We start from the raw sequence: 27,474 nt of genomic DNA, 5'->3' as shown, positions 1-27,474 counted from the left end.
CAAAAGCTCCTTTTTAGTACTTGACAGAATAGTGGGAACTTGGATTAATTTCCTTTGAACGCGTGATCATTTCACAAATTAGAAAGAGTCGTTTATCAAAGTGGACGCCAACCATATGATAGAAAATGCTAGACAAATATGAAATAAAGCACAATGATTTACTTTTTCTGGAAGAATAACGTTTCAACAAATTACTCCCTCAAGCAAGTTAAAACTTTCTCTCCTCATGTAGATAGATTTGTAAAAATCTGAGTGAGCACTCTTTTGCTTTTTGAATATGAGTTTTTAGTAGTACAGATTGAGATGAGACAGAGAGGAGAAAGTACATTGGCAACTGAAGCTAAAAAGTGGCAATGGGGGACCATTTGGTCCAATCCTTAAGCTCCAGAAAACTACTCTGCATTTCCAAAATGTGTCTTGATTTTAAAAAGTGCAAAAGCTGAAGATTTTCTTTCAGTTCGCTCCTAATATACAAGAAACATTGATAGTTAGTATATTAGAAGTGTCTTAGTCGTTCCTAACAATTGTTTAGCAAAAGCTGAAGATTTTCTTTCAGTTCACTCCTAATATACAAGAAACATTGACAGTTAGTGTATTAGAAGTGTTTTAGTTGTTCCTAACAATTGTTTAGCAAAATATTCCTTCTTTAGGATTTTAATTCTTAATTTTCTTATAAAATGCTTATAAAATTAACCAACATATCAATTTTGTGATTTGAGCTAGTTTTGTGTAATATCTCCACTGACTTTACGAAGTCAATCTTTTGTCTCTCCTGCAATGCCCCTATTAAATCTCTGAATACATTTTCTAGTTATTCTTTTAGACACTGAAAATTTAATTTCTCAACAGATTTCTATAAATTAGTCGTAAAAATAATCATTCTCTTTTGATTAAATTAGCAAGCCCAAGGGCATGTTGACATCCCCAAAGCACATGATGACACGATGATTAAACCGTGGCTAATAGAAGGCCGACGTGCGAGGGCTGCTCCTTACTCCACACAGTGAGCGTGGCCGATGCGTTCAGGGAGCCCTCCGTGTTGGCCGCATAGCAGGTGTAGTTGCCGGCATCCTGGATGAAGACGGGCGCGATCTGTAGACCCCCCGATTCAAGAAGCATGAACCTAGGAATCCGGACAGAGCCACTGGCCAGAATGTGGTTTTCTAAAGAACAGTGGAGAAAAGAGGCATGTTACAGTCATAACACCTGAAGGAAATGAAGATAGTGGTTAGAGCCATAAGCAAGTAATATGGTTCGGCTCCGTGTCCCCACCCAAGTCTCGTCTCGAATTGCAATCCCCACGTAGGGGGAGGAATCTGGTGGGAGGTGACTGGATCCTGAGGGTGGTTCCCCCATGATGTTCTCCTGATAGTGAGGGAGTTCTCACGAGACCTGGTGGTTTAAAACTGTTTGGCACTTCCCCCTTTGCTCCTTCTCTCTCCTGCAGCCTCATGAGATGCGCCTGCTTCCTCTTCACCTTCCACCATGATTTTCTGAGGCCTCCCCAGCTATGCAGAACTGTGAGTCAATTCAACCTCTTTTCTTTGTAAATTGCCCAGTCTCAGGTATGTGTTTATATCAGTGTGAGAGTGGACTAATACAACAAAGAAATAACTTAAGGAAATAATCAGAATACAGTGAAAATTGTATGAAAAGAAATAACTGAAGCAGTATCTGCTAGCACTGTTTAGAATAACAAAAACCAAGAACATCCTACTTGCTAAATATTGAGAGATTTGGTTAAACAAATTATGATCCATGAACATGATTGCTATGTTTGGGTGATCGGTTTTTAGTTTTCTTTATATCTGCATGTATTTGAAACATTTTTATATAAAGCTATTGTGTTCAAAATTAGGCAGGAAAACAAGAGAGAATAAGAGTCCAGCCCTGTTACTGATCTGTAGTGTCCCAGATCTTTAGGAGCTGTGTCTGAGCGCAGGGATTGTACCTCTGAGACTCGAGAAGCTGCCCGGCGGTTTTCCAGCAGGAAGAGAAAGATAAGGCTTTTGGCATGTCAGCCCGATACAGCCCAGCAAGTATGAGGAGCTCATCCATGTGAATCAACAAGGCTCAGCATAGACTTGTTCAGGATGGACTCTGTGTGCTGCTCCTTCAGTGGCCCTCATGGAATGGGCTATGGGAACTGCAAAGGCAGCCTTCCCAGGAACTGAACCCACAGTGGGCTGAAGCGTCCCGGGTTGACTGGGGAAGACAAGGAACGATGTGGCCCTGGAAGCATCTTTCTTCAACAAAACAAAGGCCGTGATCCTTAATTCTGAATGTCATAAGGAAGAGCTCCACTTAACAGTGGGAAAAGTGAGTGCTAGCAGAGTGACTTCACATCCAATGCTTGACACGGTAAGGCCCGATGAGGCCTGAGGCACTCTCTGAAGGGCGTGGGTAGAGAAGAGTGACATTTGCACAATCCTTCTCTTTTTCTAATGTGTGTTTCCCTTTCTAGAAGGCAGGGATCTTGTCTGTCCTATTTATCCTTGTGCCCATGGCATCTTGCACCTGGTAGGCATTCTGCAAATCAGGGGTCCCCAAGCCCTGGGCTGCAGACCTGTTTGGAACTGGGCTGCGCAGCAGGACGTGAGCGGTGGCCACTGTGCATGACTGCCTCAGCTCCCCCTCCAGTCAGCTCGGCAGCAGCATTAGATTCTCATAGGAACGCACACCCTCCAGTGAACTATGCATGCCAAGGATCTAGGCTGCACACTCCCTAGAAGAATCTAATGATCTGAGATGGAACAGTTTCATCCTTAGACCATCAGCCCCCACTGGAGACCATGGAGAAATTCTCTTCCAAGAAACAGGTCCCTGGTGCCAAAAAGGTTGGGGACTGCTGCCATAAGAGTTATTTAATCTTCATTGAGTGAATGCATAAGTGAATAAACAAGAGAGTGAATAAGAAGCAAGCACTGGCCCGATACGTTATGTTCTACATGCGCCATGCTGTTGTGGGCAGTGGATGCTACCCACCTCTTTTCCAGGTGATGGCGGGTTTGGGAGCCCCGGACACCTCACACCTTAGAATGGCTGTCATCCCGTCAGTAACTGTGGTGTCCACTGGCCGCTGGGTGAACACTGGAGCGATATCTGAGAAGAGGAGTAAATGAAATGATCAGGCCTTGTTCCGCTGAGAGGCTCACACCAGCCTGGCAGAGTATCCTGCACGGGCTTTAGAGAGCCAATCACAGAGGTAACTGTAGCAATACAAAAGGAACCCTGTTCAGGAGGGACGGCAGCCCTCCACTCTTCCTCTCCCAGGAGTTACCGATCTTTGTGTACAACCTGGAGAGAAAATACAGCGTCATGATGTAATAGATACACAAGTGGAAACGTGCAGGGGCCCAGGAAGAACAGTTTCAGATGAACGTTAAAGAGAGGAGAGGCATTTATTTAGATCAGCCAAAAGACTGCTTTTGTTCTTTAAATGAAAGGTAGCCCATGCCTATATTCCCAGCACTTCGGGAGGCTGAGGCAAGAGGACTGCTTGAGCTCAGGAGTTTGAGACCAGCCTGGGCAACACAGTGAGATCCCTGTCTCTATCAAAAATGAAAAATTAGCCAGGCATGGTGGTGCACGCCTATAGTCCCACATACTTGGGAGGTGGAGGCAGGAGGATCGCTTGAGCCCAGGAGGCTGAGGCTGCAGTGAGCGATGATCGTGCCACTGTACTACAGCCTGGGTGACAGAGTGAGACCTTATCTCAAAAACAAAAACAAAAAAAAAAGCTAATTATTGAATATAAAATGTCATCCACAAGATGACACTTTCTAGGATCCTTTCTAGGATCTGTTCTGAGAGTTAAAATAACCAGGTTTCAAAGACCTCCATAAAGATACATTTCTGGGAGGTGTCATGAGCCCCAAGTGCTGGGTTTCTTCTTGTTCGTGGGGGATGGTCACGGCCCCCAGCAGCCCTGAGTCAGACCGAGGAAAGACAGGAGGAGCTCCTAACGGCTTCAGCAAGGGCTCGCCCAACTCTGTGCTACCCAGTAACGATTAACCGGAACCCCCCGTACAACAGTGATCTGTGTCTCTCAAGTCTTATGTGAGGGTCCCTGGGCTGATACCCCTCAAGGAAAGAAGTGAGTAGACCTCACGGAAGCCAGGGCACAGCCGCCGCCTCTGCCTGCACCTGCTGAAAATCCCATGGACCACGGCAAGTCCCAGAAACTTCACTGCCACGGCCCCTCCTGAAGCTGACCGTGTCTCTCCACCTCGCATGCAACCACCCGAGTCCAGGTCTTGCCAGATGCTGCAGGCCCCCTAATAGGTCTCAACACTTCTGTGCCTGTGTCAGGGTCCCTGAGGCAGCCAGCCTTGGGCTGCCCTTTGAAAGCTACAAAGGCCTTCATGTCCCTTCTCTGCTTGCTTGCAGCTCCCGAGGCTCCTCCTGTTCTCGGCCTCTGCCCCTGCCTATCCCTCCACCCTCCAGCCCGTCATGGCCACCCTGCTTGTCACTGAGCCCCATCCTATCCGCCTCCCTTCACCTGCACACATGCCGAGCTTGTTCCTCCAAGGCACCTGCTGTCCCCCCCAGCCCATGCAATGCGCATGTCCCCAAGAGTTCACACTCCTGCTCCTTCTAAATCTCTCCTAGAGAAGCCCCCCCCGGCAGCCACACTGTCTGGGGGAGGCCCCCGGCTCACTGTGCCACCGCACCTGCTCCCCTTTTCTGCAGCACGCCTGGCTGGCTGGAGTCATCTCGTCCTTCACTGCCTTTCTCCTCCCTGCAGACCCTCTGTCCTGGAAGCACAGGAACCTCGCCTGTCTTCCTCACAGCCGTGTCCCCAGAGCCTCATCCAGAGTGCCCGACACAGATGCTCAGCAGCTGCTTGCTAAATGAGCAAATCAATATCGATTTTTTAAAGCACATTTTCCTTTCATTAAGGGTATTTTAATTAAAAAACTCATTTTGCAAAAAACCTCCTACTACAAAGCAGATAACATGATCACAATCATTGATTTGTTTGTTCACTCACTCACTGCCGTGGTAACAGTTCAGGTGGCACTTTCACTTACATTTCCAATCTGACCCTCATGAGAATCCTATAATCTGGGCTTGGTTAGCTCCGTTTTAATCGACGAGAAAACTGAGGCTGAGAGAAACCCAGAGATGTTCTCTGGGTTCTCCTTTATTCTCACTCCTAATTCTCTCGCTGGAATGGAGATTGGCAAACTACAACCTGGGGGCCAAATTCAGCCTGCACCCTGTGTTTGTAAATAAAGTTTTATTGGAACACAGCCACTCGCATATGCTGAGAACTGTGGCTGCTCTTAGGTTACTACAGCAATGCTGAGTAGGCCACATCTTTCAAAGCCAAAAATATCTACCATTAGGTCCTTCGCAGAAAAAGCTTGTCGATCCCTGCTCAAGAACGTCCCAGCTCATGATTGCAAGATAGGCTTCAAATAATTCTAGTCAATCAAGACTCATCTTCTGACTTGAGCATTCAATATTATTTCTACTGCTTGAAGCAATATTGGTTTCCTAAGCTCCAAAATGAAAGACAAATTTGACCTGAGGGCAAGATTCAAGGAAGGGACCCCTAGTTCACCAAAACACGTGCACAGCTTGCTACACACCTTGTCAGTCTCTTTGCAGGCTGTGGGTGGGAAGAGCCCTCGGCCGTGCACACTGTGACACTGATTTGCTCTCTCCAACAGCTCTCACCCCTGAGGATATCAGCCTTTTGCTCCCAAAAGGGCAAACATGAAAGGTATAATTCCATAATCACTAGATTCTACTTCATTTTAGAAGAACAGTATTATACAACCATGGGAGATTAAAAAGAAAACCCACAGAAACAATGAAAACCTTTACCTTGAGTTTATTTTTCAAAGACAGAGAGCCAAGGTATTTCTGTTAATGGGATAATAAAAGAAACTCACAAAAGAACTACAGTTGTTCAATAAAAGTAAAATAGAGAATGAATGTAAAAAATAGGAAAAAAAAGATCAAAAGAAAAAGATTAGGAGTGATCTATTCACTCAATAGTCTTTCCAATTCTGCCCAGAAAATAAGGGAGTTTTTTCTACTTCTCCTCAAGAAAGAGGAGGGCTTAGTGCGGGAAGAGGCAAGGCTGCCCCGAGAAGAGGAGGGCACTAGGGCCGGGGAGTGACAGCCGTCTGTGCTGCTTGTGGGCCTCAGCAGTTTCCCCGCAGGACCCACAAAGGCTTCAGGTGTGCTTGAGAGCTGGCTCTCCTGGTCTGCCCACTTCTGGCCACATTACCCTTTCTGTTTACCTCAGGGGGCTGAACAGATACTACCATTTTCTGTGTGTAGTACATGGAGCAAATTTTGGGAAGTTCTACCTTGAAGGCCCAGTCTAGCAGGTCTGGCTTTGCTGATAGGCGTACCCACTGGATACATCCGGGAAGCCGTGGGCCTAGGTGTACCCACTGGATACATCCGGGTAGCCGTGGGCCTGGGCGTACCCACTGGATACATCCGGGTAGCCGTGGGCCTAGGTGTACCCACTGGATACATCCGGGTAGCCGTCGGCCTGGGTGTGCTCCCTGGATACGTCCAGGTCAGGTAGCTGTGAGCCTGGGTGTACCCACTGGTTACATCCAGGTAGACATGGGACTGAATGTACTCACTGGATACGTCCAGGTCAGGTAGCTGTGAGCCTGGGTGTACCCACTGGTTACATCCGGGTAGCCATGGGGCTGAGTGTACTCACTGGATACGTCCAGGTCAGGTAGCTGCAGGCCTGGGTGTACTCACTGGTTACATCCAGGTAGGTGTGGGTCTGGATCTCCCCTCCTTCATTGCTGGCGAAGCACTGGAAGATGCCGGAGTCCTCTGGACGCAGCTTCTGGATGCGCAGGCCTCCACTGGTGAGCATTTTGTATCGAGGATTCTGGAGCCTGCTGATGGAGATGGCATCCTTGTACCACTGGAGGGTGGGAAGGGGGACCCCTGCGTAGGAATGGGAATAAATAGGATTTTAAAAATAATTCCTGACGTGAGAACTGAGGCACATCTGTTTCAAAGGCTAGAATGGCAATATTTTAATAGGCATTTTCTTGTCTATTCGTGCTTTCAACCACCCTGTAAGGAGCTATTTTTCTCGTTGTAGATGAAGCCATCGACACGGAGGGGTGCTGAGAGGAACAGCGGGCATGAACTGTGACCGCCCTGGCTGCGGTGCCTTCCAGGCTCCACTCAGAACCCACAAAGGCTCATGCTCTTGTTTGGAAAGGAGATTCCAGCTGAGAGTGAGCTTAAGGTTCGGATGGAGATGAAGCCCTCTCGGCTCTGCAGTGCCCTACTCAGCCACCACGGGAGGGCTTGAGCACAGGGTCATAGGGACAGAGGACAGGACACAGGCCACATCCCAGGTCCATGCCTCGCGGACAGTGTCACCTTGGGCAGAATACATTACCTGTCCCTTTCTTTGTCTGTTTCCTCACATGCAGGTGAGTGATAATTGTGACTTCAGAAGGTTGAAGACTGGATGTGTTTGTGTGTCTGTGCATGTGTGTGTATATGTATGTGCATGTGTTCATGTGAGTGTGTGCACATGTGTGCATGTGTGTATATATGTGCGTGTGTACGTTTACATGTGTGTATGTGTGTGCACGCGTTTGTGCATATATGTGCATGTGTTTATGTGTGCATGTGTATACATGTGCATGTGTGTATATGTGTGTACATCTGTGTATGTATATGTGCACCTGCATATATATGTGTACATGTGTTTCTATGTGTGTCTGTGTGAGTTGGTGCATATATGTGCATGTGTGTACATTTACATATGTATTTATAAAACCCATGCCCGGCACCTGGTGAGTGCTCAATGGCAGTATCACTGTTCATCCCAACAGCTAACAATGAAAATGAGTGCCATCTTTTAAACACCCCCTATCAAAGGGGTTGGATATCATGTGCCTTCATGGAGTTCTACTGTCTCAGAGGAGCAATTTATTAGGTTAAGTAACCTTGTTAAGGGTCTAGGAGGCACAAGAGGTATTCCATTGTGGATACAGGAAAAGCTGCCTCGCTCCATGAGGCATATCTACACTTAGCTCTAGAACTCAGATGGTTCTGTACCTCAGTTTCCCTAAAGAGAAAGTGGATTTAAATAAAAAACATATCTTGACATGCTTCAGTGCAAAGCACACCAAAATCCCTTGATTTAAGATGGCGTGTGGGTAGGTGTGAGATGTCGACTTTAATAAATAAAGTTAATGCCATGGAATAACTCAAGATAATGTCTTCTCAGATGCTCTTCTTTGCCTTAATTATGTTTCCTGTCACTTTTCATTAAGTCAGGAAATCTTAAAAAATCCATTTCAAGGTAAAAGCATAACCAATTCATGTAATATCTCATAATAGCAGTTACATGATGTCACTTTCATAAGGAATAACCACTTCACATGCTGCTATAGTTTCACTGTCAAAATGAAAAGAAAGCAGTAAATTATACGATGGCAGTGCAATGTCGGAAGATCTGTTCTCTCTATATTTGTAAGTCTACACTTAACAAGCAGTTTACCCTGCAGAAGTCGTGCAAAGAAAAAAAAGAGCTTTCTCTTGTCAAAGGGAGTTTAAGATTGTCATTTGTTGAAAAATAATTGTTAGTACATAGGGAACTGGGAGTATTTCTATTTTGGGGCAATTTAATGTCATAACAGAAATCTTATCCCCCGCAGTATTGTATACTCTTATTTCTGAAATATAAGCTCTCTAAATATTTTATAGCTTCACATTCACAGAGTTGTTGGCCTTAAGAAGCTGGCACCTACACAAGAAAGAACAATGCAACCACCGTAAGAAAGATAATTCCACTTAAAATTCGTCTTATTCTTCTCTCACACTTTTTCCCCCTCCCCTATGCTGAATCAGTAGAGCTGGAACAGAGAAGAACAGAAACAGAACAGAGCCGTGGACAGCAGCCACTGTGAGCTGGTCAGGAGCCAAGGACCAGAACTCCTACTGAACCAAGTACTGGGCCAGGAGCAGTGGTTACAAAGCACAGAGGGTCGGGAGGGGGTCTCTGGGCAGAGGCTGATCTTTCCCTCTACAACCAGGACTGGAAGGGTGACACGCCGCTGCACCGGAAGGGTGGCACAGCACTGGAAGGGTGACACACCATTTTCAGGAATAAGAAATGGCATCCACACAGTTGCAGGTATGGACAAATGGCATTTGTTCTAAGTCCAGGGCTTCAGGTCCTGGGGGAAGCTAGTGTTCTGGCAAGAGCCAGGTGGCTGCTTTGGTGGCTGACAGATTTGCGTTTGGGTCCTGCCTCCATTACCATGTGGACCTAGATAAGTTATGTACCCAGCATTTAATGAGTAACTCCCACAGGCCACACACTGGGCAATGACTTCACCAGAGAAGGATCCCATTTCATCACGTGGCCCAGTGCCTTTGGCACTGTACTTAACGATGCTTCCAGGGCTTGGTTTTCCTGTGGTACAGTGAAAATCATCTCTCTTTTAGGAGCTGTTTTGAAGATTTGCAAAACTGGTGGTCATTCTTACGCTCCGAGCTCTTAGGGAGTAGGAGAAAATACTATCCTTCGGAAGGATGGGTACAAACAAAACAGAAAAGATCCTTTTCATTTCCTGATACTTGCCAGAATACAAACACAGGTTTTCTTAACGAAACTGCCTTGACAAGCCTGTCTCTGCTAGAAGGTTTTGTGTAATCACCTGTGCTGCCCGACATGAGACGGTGACAGTGGGCAGCTTGTAATTGAAGCATGGGGATGAGGGCTGGGATGACCCGAATGGCAAAGGAAAAGGGGACCCAGAGCTGAAAAGGCAAAAAAAAAAAAAAAAAAGGTAACATTTCCTATTCAAATACTATTCGGCCACAAAAAAGAATAAAAGGGTGTCTTTTGCAGCAACCTGGATGGCACTGGAGGCCACTGAGTTACGTGACAGAACTCAGACACAGAAAGACAAAGACTGCCTGTTCTCACTAATAAGTGGGTGCTAACTCACATGTGCACATGGATGCAGAGTGTGGAAGGACAGACAATGGGGACTCACAAGGGTGTGGGGTGGGCGATGAGAAATTACTTAACGGGTACAGGGTACATCACTCCAGTGACGGACGCACTCCCAGCTTTGGCTTCACCACTGTGCAATACATCAGTGGAACAAAATTGCCTTGTACCTCACGTACCTACTACAAATACATGTACACCCATCTCCCTTTCTAGAGTGGCTGTGGTCACCAGTCCCAGTCACCCCATGGATGAGAAAGAATTTTCTGACCCGAATCTCGGGGGGTCACACTCTTGTGGAGTCAGGGCCTTGGAAGAGGAGTCCACAGGATATGATGGAGTCCCCTCTCTATCTGGGGTAGATGGGGGCTTCCTTTTTGCTCTGCTGGATAAATAGTATCATCTCTGTTTTGCAGGGGAGGAAGCAAAAGCTTGGCAAAGTCAAATGCCTTACCCACGGTCACTGCCCCAAGACCGATCTACTCTCTGAAGTCTGCTCTTTGCCATCACACTCAATGTCTCCCTAGAATGATGGCAATTCTGCTATGGAAAAAGGTTGTTTCCCTTCCTCCCAGTCACGGCTCCTTGTCCAGCAGCCACTCTGCACTCACCCATGGCTTGACATCCGATGTCCACAGTTTCTTCTACTTCAGCTGAAATCCGACTCTCAGGCTCAGCAGTAAAATATGGTGGCTCTTCAAACAAGAAAATAAAAAAAAGCCCCTAAGCCAAAGAAGGATATGTCAGAGACCATATAACCTAAAATAGTTTGGGCTCCTCTTAAAAACCATTCTTGAAAACTTCATCATTAGTTAGCATCGTGCATACAAACTCAGAACTCAGTGAGCACAGGCCAAAGGCAATTTACAGTCTGGGGTTTCAGAAAGCAAATTACTACTCAGGGTGATGGCTACTTTTCAGTTTATGGGCTTGAATCATGGAATATCTTAATTCACATTTTAGATGGACTACCCCAGGAGGTTCATAAAGGTTTATATTTATAGCACCGTATTTTATGGGCTAGTTTGCTTCAGTATCTAAACTAAACACGAGCTCGTGAAGCTTGTCAAGTGCCTGAGGAAGGTGTGCAGCCTGTATCGGGGAACAGCCTATTAACATATTTTTAAAATTCTTAGCAGTTCTCCAAAATAGAGATTTAATACTTCAATGGAATACCAAATAATAACTAAGAGAAAAAATATAAGGGAGCGCTCATCTATCTTTAGTAGCAAAGGAAACTCCTAGGCACTTGCAATCTCTAGATACTCCACTCGCCCGTTCTGCAGGAAAAAAACAGTGGTTGTATTAAACAATGAATTTCCTTGGAGAGCCAATTGCAATATTTTTCCAGTTTATTCAGCAGAAATTCAACAGAGGCATGGCCAAGTTTGTCAAGTATTAAGGTGGTGGTGATTTCATTATCATGATAACAAAAGGCTGCTGTGTTCACTTTCTGTGCGATAATTAATTTCTGGGAACTGTCTTCCAGAGTTGGTTTACTTTCATTATAACTGTGTTGAATGTGGTTAAGATAGCTTGGCATGCCTCCTATATTGACTGTATCTTTAAAACAAGGTGGGACCTAAAAGATGAAAAAGAGAAATGAAAACTAAGCATTTCAAAGAAACGATTAAGGGGGAAGCGGCTGAAGGTTTCTGGAAGGAGGCAAAGTGAGGTTTCACTTCTGCGATTACCTGGACCACTCAAGCAGAAAGAATCTGCCTGAATTAACCACCTGGCTGAGGAGATGGCTGCAAATTCATTAGAAGGAAGCAGATTCCTCTACTTAAGTTTTCATGTGTACAGACCAAGCCTGAAGAAATATTGCCAGCATTTAATGTCTACCTTTTTCAAGCTCATCTTCATTGCACAACTCATACATCCCCCATTTGATCACGTTTCCTCAATCAATAATCATTAAGGCAGTATTATTTATATTCCAACTATACATACAGTAGCTGCCTGCTGTCAGGGCCCTTGTGTGCAGGTCCTGACCTGTATTCATCAGGGAAGCTAAGTCAGTATCTACCGTCATGATCTGATTAAAAGCATGGGAGGGAAAAAGGAAAAAAACATACATTCGACATCAACATTTGCTTATGATTAATTATAGTTTTCCTCTTCTTAGTTGAGCGTTTTCTTTTTAGAAAACTGTCGAGTCCGTGCAGTTGTGAGAAGTAACACTGTAACACTGAAAGAGCTCATGGACCCTTCACTTGGCTTCCCGCAATGGTAACATCTTGCAAAAAACGATAGCATAACATCACGACCAGGATACTGCTACTGATACAATCAACCCAATTTATCCAGCTCTTGCCAGTGTTTCCTGCGCTCAAGTGTGCGTGAAAAGAGGGCACATGCACGTCCCATGCAACATTATTACGTGTGTAGGTCCACGTGTCCATCAGCACAAGGGTGTTGCCTTCCATGACCAGGAGCACCCCAAACCCCCACCCCTCACAACCACTAATCCGTTCTCTGTTTCTGTAGGTTTGTCATTTCAAGAACGTTACAGAAAGGAGGTCATCGAGTGTAACCTTTGCAACTATTTTTTTCACTCTTCATGGCTCCCTTGAGATTCACCCAAGATGACCTGTGCTTTGATGATACAAAATCCATATATAACAATGGTCGGCACCTACGGGCCCAGGGTGCCTTCCCCGAGGTACTGATTACCGTTGTCGCCTGGTACAGTCCCCCGAGGCTTCCCCTGAGTGCCAGGAAGGGACCTCGCTGGGGTCAGGGAGATGGGCACTCCACACAGTGACCCGAAGCTGGCTCGGCTGAGCACGTGCATGGCTCTGGGGACCTCCAGGCCCAGACGGTGCTGCTCCTCTCCAAGTGGTGACCTCTCTCCACCCCAGCCAGTGACCACCTGTGTTTGGCACACAGCATGCCATCTGGTGAGAAAACTCATCCCTCTCCACACTCTCCATAGTACTGTGGCCTGGCCAAGGTCTGGGGGGCAGCCTGCCACCGCCTGCAGCGGCCAATGTCCTGGGCAGTTTTAGTAGCTCAGTGCTAGGCATGGGTGGGAAACATCTGGCTGTTCATTGCGGATGCTCTTAGCTTGTTCTGGAAAGCCTTCCAGGTCGCTGTGCCTGGGGAACAGGTGCTGAGCTGCCCATGCCCTGTGTGGCCTCTGAGCTTCCCTTAGTACTTCCCCATCGTGTGAGGGTACGAGTTCTCTCCCTGCCAATCCTTCCTAGTATTCTAACCCAGCGGCTGCTCAGATGGAGTTTCTCCCCATTTCCAGCTACGATTTTACACACAGTCTGCTCTAAGGCAAAGAAGCGGAGGAAATGCCAAGCCTATGGACCGTGAAAAGCCCGTGAGTTAAACACTGGGGAAAACCCATTGTAAATGAGTCATCCTGTGCATAGACTCTCAACCACGTACTCTTCAGAGGGCAAGAGAGCGAGGGCGTGTCTTAGCCTATCAGTGGCAACTCTGTCTAGAAAGGGTACTCTGCCAACATGGGTCCACCCTGGACTTCTGAAAATTGATCCTGACCGCAGCCAACAAAACAGGGGATGGAAACAAACACTTCTCCCTCTTTTGAAACAATATGAAGACATCAGGGAAAGGTTCTCATGCCCGGTGTGAAGTCAGGGTGTTAGGAAAAGGCCAGCACAGATTTTCCGCCTTCCACATGGCCCAGAGCCCATGGCAGCTGCCTCCAGGGGCAGCGCAAGCTTCTAGCTCCCCAGTCTCAGGAGAGGAGGTGGGGAGACCTCCCAGACTGCCCTCAAACCAAGGGCCTCTGTCAAATGACCTCACTCTCCAAAATGCCAGTGTGACAAAGTGCAGGCTCAGGCCCGATGGAGGCAACCGCAGTGGAGAAGGCCCCCCCAACAACACCATGCATTTTTCCTGCTCTCCCATCCCCAATGCTGCTGGGTTTTAGCTTCTGAGTTGCAAAGCTTCTTCCGTGTAGGGATCACTGCAAGACCCAAAGATGTTTCCTGCGCTGCCTCCCTGTTCCTTCCAGGTCGCCCCTCTCAGGGAGCAGCATGTCCCATGCACGCCCTCGGCTGGCCTGCACTGCATGCTAGTCCACCGAGGTGGGCAGAACGGCTCCCGGAGGTGTCCACACCCACACCCCTGGAATCTATGAATATGCTGTCTCACTTGGCAAGAGGGACTCTGCAGGTGGGATGAGGTATCCCACCTTAAAATAGGGAGACTCTCGGATTCGCTGCGTGGGCCCAATTTAATCATGTGAGCCCCTAAAACGAGAGGACTTTCTGCAGCTGGAGGCACAGGGGACAGCAGAGAGCTTCCATGTGTGACAAGAACTCAGCCGCAGCTGCTGGCTCTGGAGATGAGCCAGGGATGCAGGGGACTCTGGAACCTGAGGGGACCCCTGGCCAGGAGCCGGACCCCTGGCCAGGAGCCAGCCCCCAAGCCACAAGCACTGAATTCCATGAACAACTTGAAGGGGCTGGCAGCAGATGCCCCACCAGGTAAGAGTCCATTCCAGTGAAAACTCGCCCTCCGAGTTTCCGAGCCGTCATGCTCAGCAGGAGCAGGGCACATGTGGGAGCAGCCGGCTTCGTGTGTGATGAGGAGACCGTGGGGAAGGCGTGGCTCGGAGGGAAGATGCATCTCACAGGCACTAAGGTGCTGCAGTCAGAGGTAAGGGGCATCCTTGTCTTAGCCCCAAGGAAAAAAAAATGGTTTCATAGGTGGTGAGGCACATCCTGATTCCAGAGACGGTAAACATGAAAAATGTGTGTCACATAACTGATTATTGGTAAACAGCTAGTGCAATGGGACATATAGGATAATAGAGTTATGACAACAGCAACTAAAGCCACTATTTCAGAGCCTCTGTGACAGACATTTTTGCATTTAACCTTCACAATATGAGCTGGTACCATCTACATCCATCTCCTCCATTTTATGGATGTGGAAACTGAGGCCAACACTCATTCAAGCCCATGAATGGTGCAGTGAGAACTGGACCCCGTTTCTGTCTCCAGAGCCCGCACTGTTTTACGTCATGCTATGCTGCCCCCGCTGTGTCCCCAGAGCCCACTCTCTTTTACATCATGCAGCGCTGCCCCCAGCATGTGCCCAAGGCCGCAAGGGCCCGGCTGAGAGCGCAGTAGTCTCCCCCGGGGCGAAACATCCAAGGGCTGCACAGCAGAGGGGATGCTTGAGGCGAGTCGTGGACACACAGCCCTCGCCAACCAGGGGAGTCGCGGACACGCAGCCCTCGCCAACCAGGTGGATCATGGATGCACAGCCCTCACCAACCAGGTGAGATGGCACTGGGGCTGGAGGCACATTCCTCCCAGGCACAGGCATTAGCAGGGACACAGGGGTCTGTAGGAACACGACTCAGGCTTGGGTTGGCTTCCCCCATGAAGCAGGACCTGAGACAGGTTTGTTGCTGACAGTTTCTTGGGTGGTGAGGGAAACCCCACTGGGAGAGTGTGGGGTTGGCCACAAAGAGCCTGTTATCCACCACCTCCCAGGGCAGGAGGCTGCAGCCTCATGCCCGGGGACACTCTGGGAGCCAGTATAGAACACAACCTCATGAGGACAGGTAGCTAAGGGCCTGGGTATCCACCCACCAGCTCCCCTCAGATGCTGGGTGAGACTATTCCTGCGGGTGTCAGTCCCCAGCACTTCTGCCTGCTGCATGCGGCAAAGCTGGCTCCAGGCTGAGGACGCTGCCAGGAAGGACATGGGGGCACCTGCAGTTGGAAGTCACACATGGAAGCGGGAAAGGTGAGGGCCCTGCTGGGCCGCTGCCTCCCTGTGTTCTGGTAACAGCTGTGGCGTGGAGTGTGTCGGGTTATATGTGGTGTGGGGGAAGCGGGAGGGGATAGCAGAAAGTGTAGAGGGGAAGCGGGAGGGGAGGGTGGAGGGTTTAGAGGAGAAGTGGGAGGGGAGGGCGGAGGGCTTAGAAGGGAAGCAGGAGGGGAGGGAAGAGGACTTAGAGGGGAAGTGGGAGGGGAGGGGAGGGTGTAGAGGGGAGGTAGGAGGGGAGGGGAGGCAGGAGGTGAAGGGAGGGGAGGGCATAGAGGGGAGGTGGGAGGGGAGGGTATGGAGGGGAAGCAGGAGGGGAGGCCTGAGAGCATAGAGGGGAGGCGGGAGGGGAGGTGGGAGGGGAGGGTGTAGAGGGGAGGCGGGAGGGTATAGAGGTGAGGTGGGAGGGGAGGGTGGAGAGTGTAGAGGGGAGGCAGGAGGGGAGGGGAGGGCATAGAGGGGAGGTGGGAGGGGAGGAGAGGGCATAGAGGGGAAGCAGGAGGGGAGGGTGGACGGCATAGAGGGGAGGCAGGAGGGGAGGGTGGAGGGCATAGAGGGGAGGCAGGAGGGGAGGGTGGAGGGTGTAGAGGGGAGGCAGGAGGGGAGGGTGGAGGGTGTAGAGGGGAGGTGGGAGGGGAGGGGAGGGCAGAGAGTGTAGAGGAGAGGCAGGAAGGGAGGGTGTAGAGGGGAGGTGGGACGGAAGCGGAGGGTGTAGAGGGGAGGCCAGAGGGGAAGGTGTAGAAGGAAGGTGGGAACGGAGGGCGGAGAGTGTACAGGGGAGGCGGGAAGGGAGGGTGTAGAGGGGAGGTTGTAAAGGGGAGGTGGGAGGGGAGAGGAGGGCGTAGAGGAGAAGCAGGAGGGGAGGGGGAGGGGGGAGGGGGGAAGGCGTAGAGGGGAGGCAGGAGGGGAGGGGAGGGTGTAGAGGGGAGGCAGGAGGGGAGGGTGGAGGGTGTAGAGTGGAGGCGGGAGGGGAGGGTGTAGAGGGGAGGCGGGAGGGGAGGGTGTAGAGGGGAGGCAGGAGGGGAGGGTGGAGGGTGTAGAGGGGAGGCAGGAGGGGAGGGTAGAGGGCGTAGAGGGGAGGCGGGAGGGGAGGGTGTAGAGGGGAGGCGGGAGGGGAGGGTGTAGAGGGGAGGCGGGAGGGGAGGGTGGAGGGTGTAGAGCGGAGGCAGGAGGGGAGGGTGGAGGGCGTACAGGGGCTGCTCCACAGGACTGGGCAGCCAGTGGCGGGGTGGTACCTGGAAGCCGACCTCTGTGCTCCCATTCAAGCCACAGAAATTAAGCAACATATACAGGCAGGTGGGGCAAACAGCACAACTAGCCTGTCCTGTGTCATCAGTATAAAATACAAGTAATAGGAGCCCATTTGTTTCTCTGTCTTTGGCCTGTGTGCTCCTACAGGTGGCTCTTTTGACAGGTACATGGTGACAGCCCTGTGAAACCAGTAATGCTCCGGCCACAGGGCGTGGGATTATAATCCCATCCAAATTCCTCGGAATTGACACAGACACTCTCTTCAGGGTTTTTGCAGTATGCGCCAACCACAAAAATCCTACCTGCTACAGCAAATTCTTATGAATAAAAGGGGATTTAAATCAACATCATAAAGAAGTGAAGTGTGTTCGTGTACCTTTAAAAGTCAGAACACGGAGAGGTGCTAACTCGAGAGAAGACAAAAATAATCAGATATAAATGCAAAACTAAAGCTCTTAAGATAGATTTAAATATTTTAAAAAGGAATGATGATTGAAACAAACATTCTCGTTTAAAGGGAGATAAATTTCCTCTCTTGTTTAAATTACCTTAAAATATTTGAACACGGTATAGTCCTGTCTACTAGAGATTTACACATCGCAAATTTTAATTTTGGCTCAATCTATAATGTGCTGTGCTCCTAGAACTATAGATCAACCTCGATGAAAAAGTCTTTGCGGAGAATAGGATGTGATATTTACATCTATAGCGGAAGCATGGATGGGGAAGGTAGCAATACCAGCTCAGGCCTCTCATGTAGAATCAACAGTGATTGGTGACTCAAAGCCGGCTTCGTTGGATGCTTTTAACGGCCTTTCGCTTCTTTGAGAGGGACCGACAGGTTTGCACTGCATTGGATTTAGAAGAGTCATAGTCAGGACACGGAGTCATTTCCTAATGATTAAAGGAATGGGACGTGATCAAGGTCAACCACCTTTTGTGCAGTATTCCTTTTCTTGCTAATTTCATAGGAAAACACAAGCTTTTTTTTTTCCTTATTTTGCAAAGTGGCAGATTGCAAATTTTTTGATTTAAGGGGCTCTCTGAGGGTTTTCTTATTTGAATTTTCCTGTTCTCAAGTCCCCTTATTCCCACAGAGGAGAGAGGAAGTCGAGATTCTCCCCCTAGAGGCGGCCTCTAAGGCTACCTCTTATCAACAGCGGTTACCACTGTGGGACACAGGCTGCTCTCATAGTCGTCACGGCCACTTAGGAAGAATAAATGCATGACAGTAGCTGGAAAAGTGAGAGAAATAAAGTCACTTGCCTCACAACTTAACCTCATCATAAACTGATAATAGGTTTTGTATTTTCTTAGCCACTGTACAATGCACACTCCCTAAACACTAATAGTTTCCGGCATTTAGAGCTGGGCAACTCCAATGTACTTAACTTTATGTTCTCTTTCTCCTTGGTTCAGGAATAATATGTTGCCCAGTTTGAGGAAGCATCTCTGTTCTCTTTTTTTTTTTTTTTTAAGTTTAACAAAAGGTAACATCCGATAGTTTTACATTTTCTGCTAGGTCAAAAAATAACAGCTAAATTAATAATTAATAGAATAATTTCTAAGTTAATAATTTCTTTTTTGTTTTTTTGAGTTGGAGTTTTGCTCCTGTGGCCCAGATTGGGGTGCAATGATGCGATTTTGGCTCACTGCAACCTCTGCCTCCTGGGTTCAAGTGATTCTCGTGCCTCCGCCTCCCGAGTGGCTGGGATCATAGGCGCCCGCCGCCGCGCCCAGCTGATGTTTGTATTTTTAGTAGAGACGGGCGGGGTTTCACCATGTTGGCCAGGCTGGTCTCGAACTCCTGGCCTCAAGTGATCCGCCCACCTTGGCCTCCCAAAGTGCTGGGATTACAGGCATAAGCCACTATGCCTGGACAGCAATAATAGAATAGTTTCTGAACACCGATCACAATAGCCAAATAAGAGTTACAGAAAAGCTTAGCGGCCTAATAGCTAGAATAGGAGAGGGATCTATATGACAGGGGTTTCACCGCTCTATTTCCCGAGCTTTGTGACTGGAGTATTCAGAAGGACGTTTCTTGGAAGGATTGAGAACATCAACACTTTGGATTTAATGGACTTATATTCTTGGGAAAGAAGGCTAGGAAGGATTTGGAAGGTAAACTCAACCTCACCTTCATTTGCCGAGTTACAAATAAAGCCACTGAAATACGCTATTTTGTTTCTGCAAAAGAGTCAGTGTCGGATGCTATCTGAGATGCTGGCAACACCACTTAGAGGCTCGCGCATTACCTATGATGAAAAGAAAGGCCGTCGCCCTGGCCGGTTCAAAGGTGCTCCCCCGCAGCGCCGCCTCGCAGACGTACGGCCCGGTGTCCGCGGACGTCGGGTTGCTGATGGTGAGGCGTCTTCCAAAGCTGTGGAGGCCACTGGTGATTCTCACTCCATTCCTCTTCCAGGTCACACTCAGGTCCTCCACAGGCCTGTGGGAATGAAAGGCATTCATGACGACGACTGTGACTCAGGGAGGTGGCAACGGTCATCATCTCAGGCACTCGGCACAGGCTTGACGAAGCTAATGCTACCAGGGTGCATGGCGGGTTGAATAACGGACACTGAAAAATCAATCTAGATGTAACTCTACTCCCTCCCAGCACGCATCGACGATGCATTCTGCTCAAGGGCTATTAAGCAAGGATATCTAATTGCCGCAGCAATGGACCATAAGCGCTAATGATCCCGTTTGCTCAGGAAATTAATGTTTACAATAAATACTATGAGGGGACACAACGACATGGAAGGCGGGATCATCCGAGCTTGATTCTGGAGCGACCACTAAGTAGGCAGAGAATACCTTGGCTGACTACAGAGGAGAAGAGCAATGAACTTTTTCCTCTGCCTCAACTCCTCTCTCTTCCCTAGAGAGGATCTCAGAGGAGCCCCCCACTACCACCCAGAGCTGCATTGAAAGCACCGCCCTGTTGCAGTGGTGGACTCTGGAAGACATCAGTGTGTCCATTTCCTTATCTACCCATATCTCGTATTCACGGCCCACCTGGCCAAACAAGACCACTGTCGCTAGAAGGCTGAACCTCACGCTCCAGGGTATCCTTCTATCGTTGGCTCGTCACAGGTCGTGGAATATTTACTAGGAGTCTCACAGGAGACGAGCCACGTACCTGGCACTGGCTATGCATTCCAAGGTGGTCTCACTGGATCCAGCCACCACACTTCTGTTGCCCGGGGGAACCACAATGGTGGGGGCCATGGTTTCAGGTGTGCCAACATCTCCTGTGGCAGAGAAAAGAGAAATGTCCATGAAACTCTAAGTACAGGAGCACCCCCCGCCGTTATCTGAGGGGATACATTCCAAGACCCCTGGGGATACCTAAAACCAAAGAGAGTACCAATCCCTACAGACACAAATTGTCCCTGATGTATGATGGCTCCACGCAGGACTTTTCAACTTTATGATGGTGCAAAAGCCATACACATTCAGTCCAGTCCTGAACTTAAAACGGGGCTACAAAAGCGCGTTTTGACTTCCGATATTTTCAACTTCCGGTGGGTTTATTGGAACATAACCCCATCGTTGAGTGGAAGGGCAACTGTTCAAACTCTCTCCCTCTGCATACACACCTGTCATAAATGTGTAAATTAGGCACACTAAGAGACTGACTATAACTAATAATGAAACAGAACAATGATAACATAATGTAATGAAAGTTATGCGAATGTGGTCCCTCTCTATCTCTCAAAAATCTTACTGTGCTGTACTCTCCTATTTTTGGACCATGGTTGACGGAGGGTAATGGAAACCACAGAAAGTGAAACGGCAGATAGAAAAGATGGGATGATCGGAGCATGACAAATGAAGACTATTGTCAGAGCCACGCTAATAGGAAACCCAAATTTCATGGCCCCTACCTGAACTCCCATGAGAAGCCCTGGGGCAGGGTCACTGTCCCTGGCCTTTCTCAGACCACATCAGATGGGGCCCAAGCACAGCCAGTGTCCTCAGGCACAATCCACAGCCTGTCCTACAGGGCATGGTTACCGGGCCTTACGCTACTGCTCTGTGTGTTGTGTGGCTGAGAGGCTTTATTTAAACTGTTTGGCATTTTCCAAAATGCTTGCTGGCTTTATTTTTCTTTTATTGATTTAAGAGTTTGCTTACTGAGTTACCCAGTCTACCTGCTATTTCCAAATCTGTTCAATTCCACAAATATTTCATGTTATCAGCCACTACGTTAGGCATGGGTGTCACTGGAAAGCAGTGGACATTCTTACTCCTGTCCAGATATGCTTCCCTGGAGCCAATATATTCAACTAACAAAGTGTTCAGTTCTGTTACTGCAGTTTCAATCCTTTTTTCCTTTCTGAAAAGTAAATATCCTGAATCTACGTTTTTTGAGTATCAAACTATAAATAATTTAGCTCGTACTTTTGGTGACAAGGGAGAAAAAATAGGATAAATTTTTTGCCGCTTTTCTCTAAAATACATTTAACATCGAAATTAAACTACCCACAGTACACTTTACTACTGTTTATTTAGAGAAAATGAAGACCAATCCAACATTTCTAGAACAGGGATTTCAATAAAGGGCGGAGATGTAAGAGGCTGGAAATAAAAATAAATGGAAATGACTGCAAACGCAAAACGCTTCATCTGGGCTTCACGCTGAAGGGACTCGCCACCATCGTGAGCGGCGGCGGAGGATTCTGGCAACTGAAACGTTCTAGCCTGCCGGGCTGGCGGTGGGGTGAGGGCTGCGGAGAGAGAACAACAGGAAAGAGAGGACGGGCTTCTCATCAGCTCTGATTTCCCACAGCTCTGGGCTCTGCCTTGCACTGCCTGAGCAGTACGACATTTTTGTATTAAACGTGCATGTGAATTCTAAAAGAAAAACAGAAGCCTGATGCAGACAGAGCCAAGTAATGAATGTTTTAAAATCTATATGTTGATTGAATAATGTGAGGGTGACTCTCACCCAGCCCTGGGTCCCTGGGGGGCTGAGGCAGCCTTCCCCATCTCTAGACTCTCCAGCGCTGCAGCGGACCCTCGAAGCTTCTCCGGAAACCTTCCTGCTGACGCCTTCCCTTTGTAAAATTGCCGAGATCCTTGGGCTGGCTATCAGATTTCTGAGAATATGGCAGAGTCCAGATGCACTGACGATGGGGCAAAGGACAGGAATGGAATGCCAATCAGACTAACGGCCTGCCTGTCATCTGTGAAAGTGGCTGATGAGGAGAAACTGCCGGAGAAGCTCATATTTGCAAATAGTTATGAGAAGTGAAGGGAGGCAGTGGCTAATACTGAAAGGTCACTGAACAGGGTGCTAATTTGGCATTAATCACTGCTCAGCCACGGTGGCAGATGAGGAAGCCTGAGTTCAGGACTGGGGAGGACGCCTGAGGAGAATGGTCCTTGGGCCACTGAGTCCCTCCTCCCCAGACTGGTGGGGGCTCAGCTCCTGGCAGACTCCAAGGGGCTGTGCTGTGGACAGATGAGCCCCAAGGCTGAGTTCGCAGCCCCGCAGGGCCAAAGTGCCGCAGGCACCGCACACATCCGTCCATCACGGGGTTCAGCTCCACCACAGGAGGAGGAAGCCGTCCTTCATGTTGATTCACCTACAGCCTTAAAAGAGCAGTGGGGGCCGGGCACGGTGGCTCACGCCTGTCATCCCAGCACTTTGGGAGGCCAAGACGGGTGGATCACGAGGTCAGGAGATCGAGACCATCCTGGCTAACACGGTGAAACCCCATTTCTACTAAAAATACAAAAAAAGAAATTAGCTGGGCATGGTGGCACATGCTTGTAGTCCCAGCTACTCGGGAGACTGAGGCAGGAGAATCGCTGGAACCCGGTTGGTGGAGGTTGCAGTGAGCCGAGATGGTATCACTGCAGTCCAGCCTGGGTGACGGAGCGAGACTCCGTCTCAAAAAAAAAAAAAAAAAAAAAAAAAGCAATGGTGATACACACACAAGGTCACCTGCAAGGTGAATTTGACTTATGGAAACCACCACAGCAAGGTCAAGGTTATATAGGTCTTCTGATGGCAGAGCAATGCATTTTCTGTTGAGACTGCACAAAAACATTTCAGTAGAATATTACGTGACCTGAATCCAGATATTCCAATAGCAAGGGTAGTGCTCATTATAGTACATGATCCTGGTATATTTTCTTCCTTTAAAAAATTGTTTTAAATTTCAATCAAATTCATATGTGCACATAAATTAAAAAGAACATTACAGAGAGGCTTAAAATGAAACAAAACCATACCCCCTCTCCCTAAGGCAATCTCCCCTAAATCTGTTAGTGTTTTATCTTAGTTTTGAGCTCCATGTCTTTAAATTATAGGCATCTATTGCTATGTCTTGTTTTTAGCCAATTTTAGACATTATCTATTGACTTTCTGCTACAACAGATGAGCTTTTAGCTCACACCACTTCATGATACTCTCAAATACGATTTTTACTTCTTCTGTTATTTACCTGTGTAATTTAAATATATATAAATATATGTGTGTATTTTAAAAAGATATATAGATACATATATTTTTAAGCAACAGATATAGATACATATATAGATATATATGTATTTTTAAAACATATAGATAGTGAAACCCCATGTTTACAAAAATACACACACACACACACACACACACACAAGCAAATACTTCTTTTTAAAAGGAAAGGCAATTAGAAATCCCGGTGAAAAAAATCTGTAGAAGAAAGAAACATAATCTCTCTATACTGTCTAGCTGTGCAGTAGACAATCTTTACATAGTAAATATAATATAAACAGTGTATATTTATTTCAAGTTTAGAATTAATCCATAGTCTAAAATGCCAGATGTAATTGTGCCTAGGAAACAGAATGTAAATGTTTTTAACCTGGACGATATGAAACTGCAGAAGACGGAGTGAGGTGGAAGAGCAGAAGAGAACTGGGGGTGAGGGTGGCTTCTCATTACACAACAGGGAGTGAAAAGCTACTCTTTCCAGTTTACAAGAAATAAAGAAGCGTGTGTGTGTGTGTGCATGCGTGCATGCTCATGTATATATCTTAGAGTTACAATGGTAAACAACAAAAGGCCTACACATACTGTTTGGACTATATTTTGAGAAGGATGTGTGAAGAGGCATGAGGTAAAAAGCTCATCCATCACAGCAGAAGGTCAATAGGTAACATCTAAAATTGGCAAATCAAGAACTAGCAATAGACACATATTGTTAAGACACGGAGTTAAATATTAGCACAAAGGGCTAAATAGAGAAAAGCATGCCTCTGGTGTGAGAGTGGCAAAAACGGCTGCATTCTGTTTAAAGCCTTTTGTACTGTTCTCTTTTACCCACATGAAGGCAATCTACTCAGCTCCCTTTAAACACAGAGACATTCCCTTTCCTGTATGGTGTGGACTCGTCACTGTAAGACTCTCTCCCTTTCCTGTTTGGTGTGGACTCGTCACTCTGAGACTCTCCTCCGCTGCATTCTTGGGTAACACCTGCCGTTCCCTGGACCTCACTGTCTCCTTATTCTTGGCATATGTCCTCACTTAGCTAGAGTATCCTTAAATAACTTAAGAAAAAGTAAGTTTTCAAAGCTCTTGAATGAGGTAAAAAATGATTTTTGGCCAGGCTTAGTGGCTTACATCTGTAATCCCAGCACTCTGGGAGGCCAAGGTGAATGGCTCTCTTGAGCCCAAGAGTTTGAGATGAGCCTAGACAATATGGCAAAACCCTGTCTCTATCCAAGAAGAAAAAAATTAGCAGGTATGGTGGCACACGCATGTAGTCCCAGCTACTCAGGAGGCTGAGGTGGGAGGATCTCTTCAATTCAGGAGTTTGAGACCAGCCTGGGCAACATAGTGAAACCCCATGTCTACAAAAATAATTTTTTTATTAGCCAGGTTTAGTGGTCTGTGCCTGTGGTCCCATCTACTTGGGAGGCTGAGGTGGGAGGATCACTTGAGCCCAGGAGGTTGAGGCTGCACTGAGCTATGATCATACCACTGCACTCCAGCCTGGGCAACAGAGCAAGACCCTGTCTCAAAAAAATAAATAAAATAAAACGTGTCTAAGTGTAGGGGGGTTTATACATTGTGCTAGGTAACTGAAAGGTCCTTTCACTCTAGACATGCACACCTGATAGCGTTAGTTCCTTCATAATTTTCTCCCCTCTGTTTTCTGTGTTTTTTCTTTCTAGGGCTCTTATTGGTTAGATTTTAGGACTCTGGATTGATTCAACATGCTTCTTACTTTTTTCCAATATTTTCCTTTTTTTAATTTTGCAAAGAGCACCTCAAACTTTATCTTTTTTTTTTTTTTTTTTTTTTTTTTGAGATGGAGTCTTGCTCTGTTGCCCAGGCTGGAGTGCAGTGGCACGATCTCAGCTCACTGCAAGCTCCGCTCCCCAGGTTCACGCCATTCTCCTGCCTCAGCCTCCTGGGTAGCTGGGACTACAGGCTCCTGCCATCACGCCTGGCTTATTTTTTGTATTTTTAGTAGCGACAGGGTTTCACCATGTTAGCCAGGATGGTCTCGATCTCCTGACCTCGTTCGTGATCCGCCTGCCTTGGCCTCCTGAAGTGCTGGGATTACAGGCGTGAGCCACCGAGCCCGGCCCTCAACTTTATCTTCTAACTGGTCTTTTGGATGTTTATTTCAGTAACCATATTGTGACTCCCAAGACTAACTTTTTGTGCTCTGTTCATTTTTCATTGCATCCTGTTCTTGTTTCATGGGTGAAATACATTTCTAAATGTCTCGGAGAGTATAAATACTTTCTGAAGTTCTGTTTTGTGTTCCTCTGGGATCTTTTTTCTCCCTCTTTGTTAATTTGATATACCTTTTATAGGAAGGGCTTTCTTCAAATGATCCCTGTGTCCTTTTATACATATGAATGAACCAGGAGATGTCAACTGACGACTTCACTTTAATAAACTGAAACACTCACTATTATTCCGAAGGGACGCTAAATCCCAGAGTGTGGATGTCTTTTCTCTGGGGCTGTTCATTATTTATAACTTTCTGTTTGTTCATCTACCTTTTTAATCTAGCTTAAGTATTCTGCTTACAGTTTGAGGGGTTACAAGTAGACTATTTTTGTGGTTTTTGAGACAGAGTCTCACTTTGTCACCCAGGCTGGAGTGCAGTGGCACAATCTTAGCTCACTGCAAACTCTGCCTCCGAAGCTCAAGTGATTCTCCTGCCTCAGCCTCCTGAGTAGCTGGGATTACAACATAGACTGTTCTTTATACAAACTACCAATGGCTCCCCCTGTTTTTAGCTCTCTGTCATAACCAGCCCCTCCATGACCAAGTCTGCCCCAAGTGTCCTCAGGCTCAGGCCCTCTCCCCAAGTGGTTGTGATGCCTCCCTCTGAGATTCGCTTTCCGGGTGTTTGTTCTCATCCTTCATTGGTACTGGCTCCTCTCCCTTTCTTTTTGTCATTGTGGACCTAAGTCTCTTCCTCTTTTACTGCTTTCGAGTGGGTTTTTTGCTCCTTTTGTAAGCAAGAAGAAGTCAACAGATGGACTTCGACATTTTTTACCGGCCATGATGGCTTTTCTACCAAAAGGTTTTCCAAGTTCAATTTTTAGAAGATGCAAAGAATATCTAAGCATTTTTAAAAGAATGAAACAACCTCTTTATTTCTGTTATTTGCATAATATCTGAGATATAATAAACACTCATCAAATACTCAATGATTAATTTATCATAAATATTCTAAAATTAAGAGCTACCACTACTATTACCTTCTGCTTCAACGTCCTACATTAACACAACATTTTTAAAACGCCATATACCAATGAATAAGGCCTCAGTTCCAAGAACGAAAACAAAAGTAGAGAAAGGAATTCTATTTTGCCAAGCTGCCATGTAGCCACAAAACATCTTGGTAAATGATTTACACATGTTGCCCATTTAATATAGTGACAACCCAGTAAGATAATGATTGTTATCCCTCTTTTACAGATGAGAAAATTGAGGCCCTAAGTCACATGGTTTCAAGTGATAGAGAAAAGCTTTAAATCATGGAATGTCTTCATCCAAAGTTGATAATCTTTCTTTTACATAATGCTGCCTCCTCCTAACAAAAACACTGGTTGTGCTCTGTTAAGCAAAAATTAACTAGAACACTCCTTCCCTCAAGCACTTCCTTAATTGAGACTTTACAGTAGTGTTCTCAACTGAACGTTTCCCAGGCTGGTTTTAGGTGGCTGGAGGTGAAGACACTGAGTCAAAAGAGGATTTCTGCAGAAGTCAGCAACCAACGGGCGCCAGGTAGCTTCAGAGGCAGAAAGGCAAACACTTCAGATGACGCCTCTTTGTAGTTACAGGAATAAAGAACACGCAGCAGAGGGAAACGAAGCCTAATCCTAGTCAATTTCCCCCACATGAACCTCTTTACTCACAGAAGAGGCTGAGGAGGGAGAAGCTCTCTAGGTCGCATTTAATTAAAAAGTACATTTAAAGAATATCAAGTCTCTGAAACAGAAAAAAAATAAAGTTCAAA

The 27,474-nt window shown here is 47.1% G+C and overlaps 1 protein-coding gene across 3 annotated transcripts in view; it reads right to left on the bottom strand.

The window, feature by feature from the left end:
• SDK1 (sidekick cell adhesion molecule 1) overlaps positions 1-27,474 on the bottom strand; it is a 965,237-nt gene that overhangs the window by 297,716 nt on the left and 640,047 nt on the right. For 2 of the 3 annotated variants that reach the window (XM_055346825.2, XM_055346826.2), the window contains exons 6-11: positions 20,133-20,244; positions 19,246-19,436; positions 10,588-10,671; positions 6,742-6,936; positions 2,986-3,102; positions 996-1,163 (exon numbers count right to left, since the gene is read on the bottom strand). In XM_055346825.2, the coding sequence (XP_055202800.1) occupies positions 996-1,163; positions 2,986-3,102; positions 6,742-6,936; positions 10,588-10,671; positions 19,246-19,436; positions 20,133-20,244 (867 nt within the window). Of the gene's footprint in view, positions 1-995; positions 1,164-2,985; positions 3,103-6,575; positions 6,586-6,741; positions 6,937-10,587; positions 10,672-19,245; positions 19,437-20,132; positions 20,245-27,474 lie in introns of those variants that run through there. The other variant, XM_055346828.2, reaches the window with a different exon arrangement.

Source organism: Gorilla gorilla, chromosome 6, assembly GCF_029281585.2.
Source record: "Gorilla gorilla gorilla isolate KB3781 chromosome 6, NHGRI_mGorGor1-v2.1_pri, whole genome shotgun sequence".
In the NCBI taxonomy this organism is placed as follows: domain Eukaryota; kingdom Metazoa; phylum Chordata; class Mammalia; order Primates; family Hominidae; genus Gorilla; species Gorilla gorilla.
Note: the sequence above shows the minus strand (reverse complement) of the source record. Positions and strands in the feature narration are given on the sequence as shown.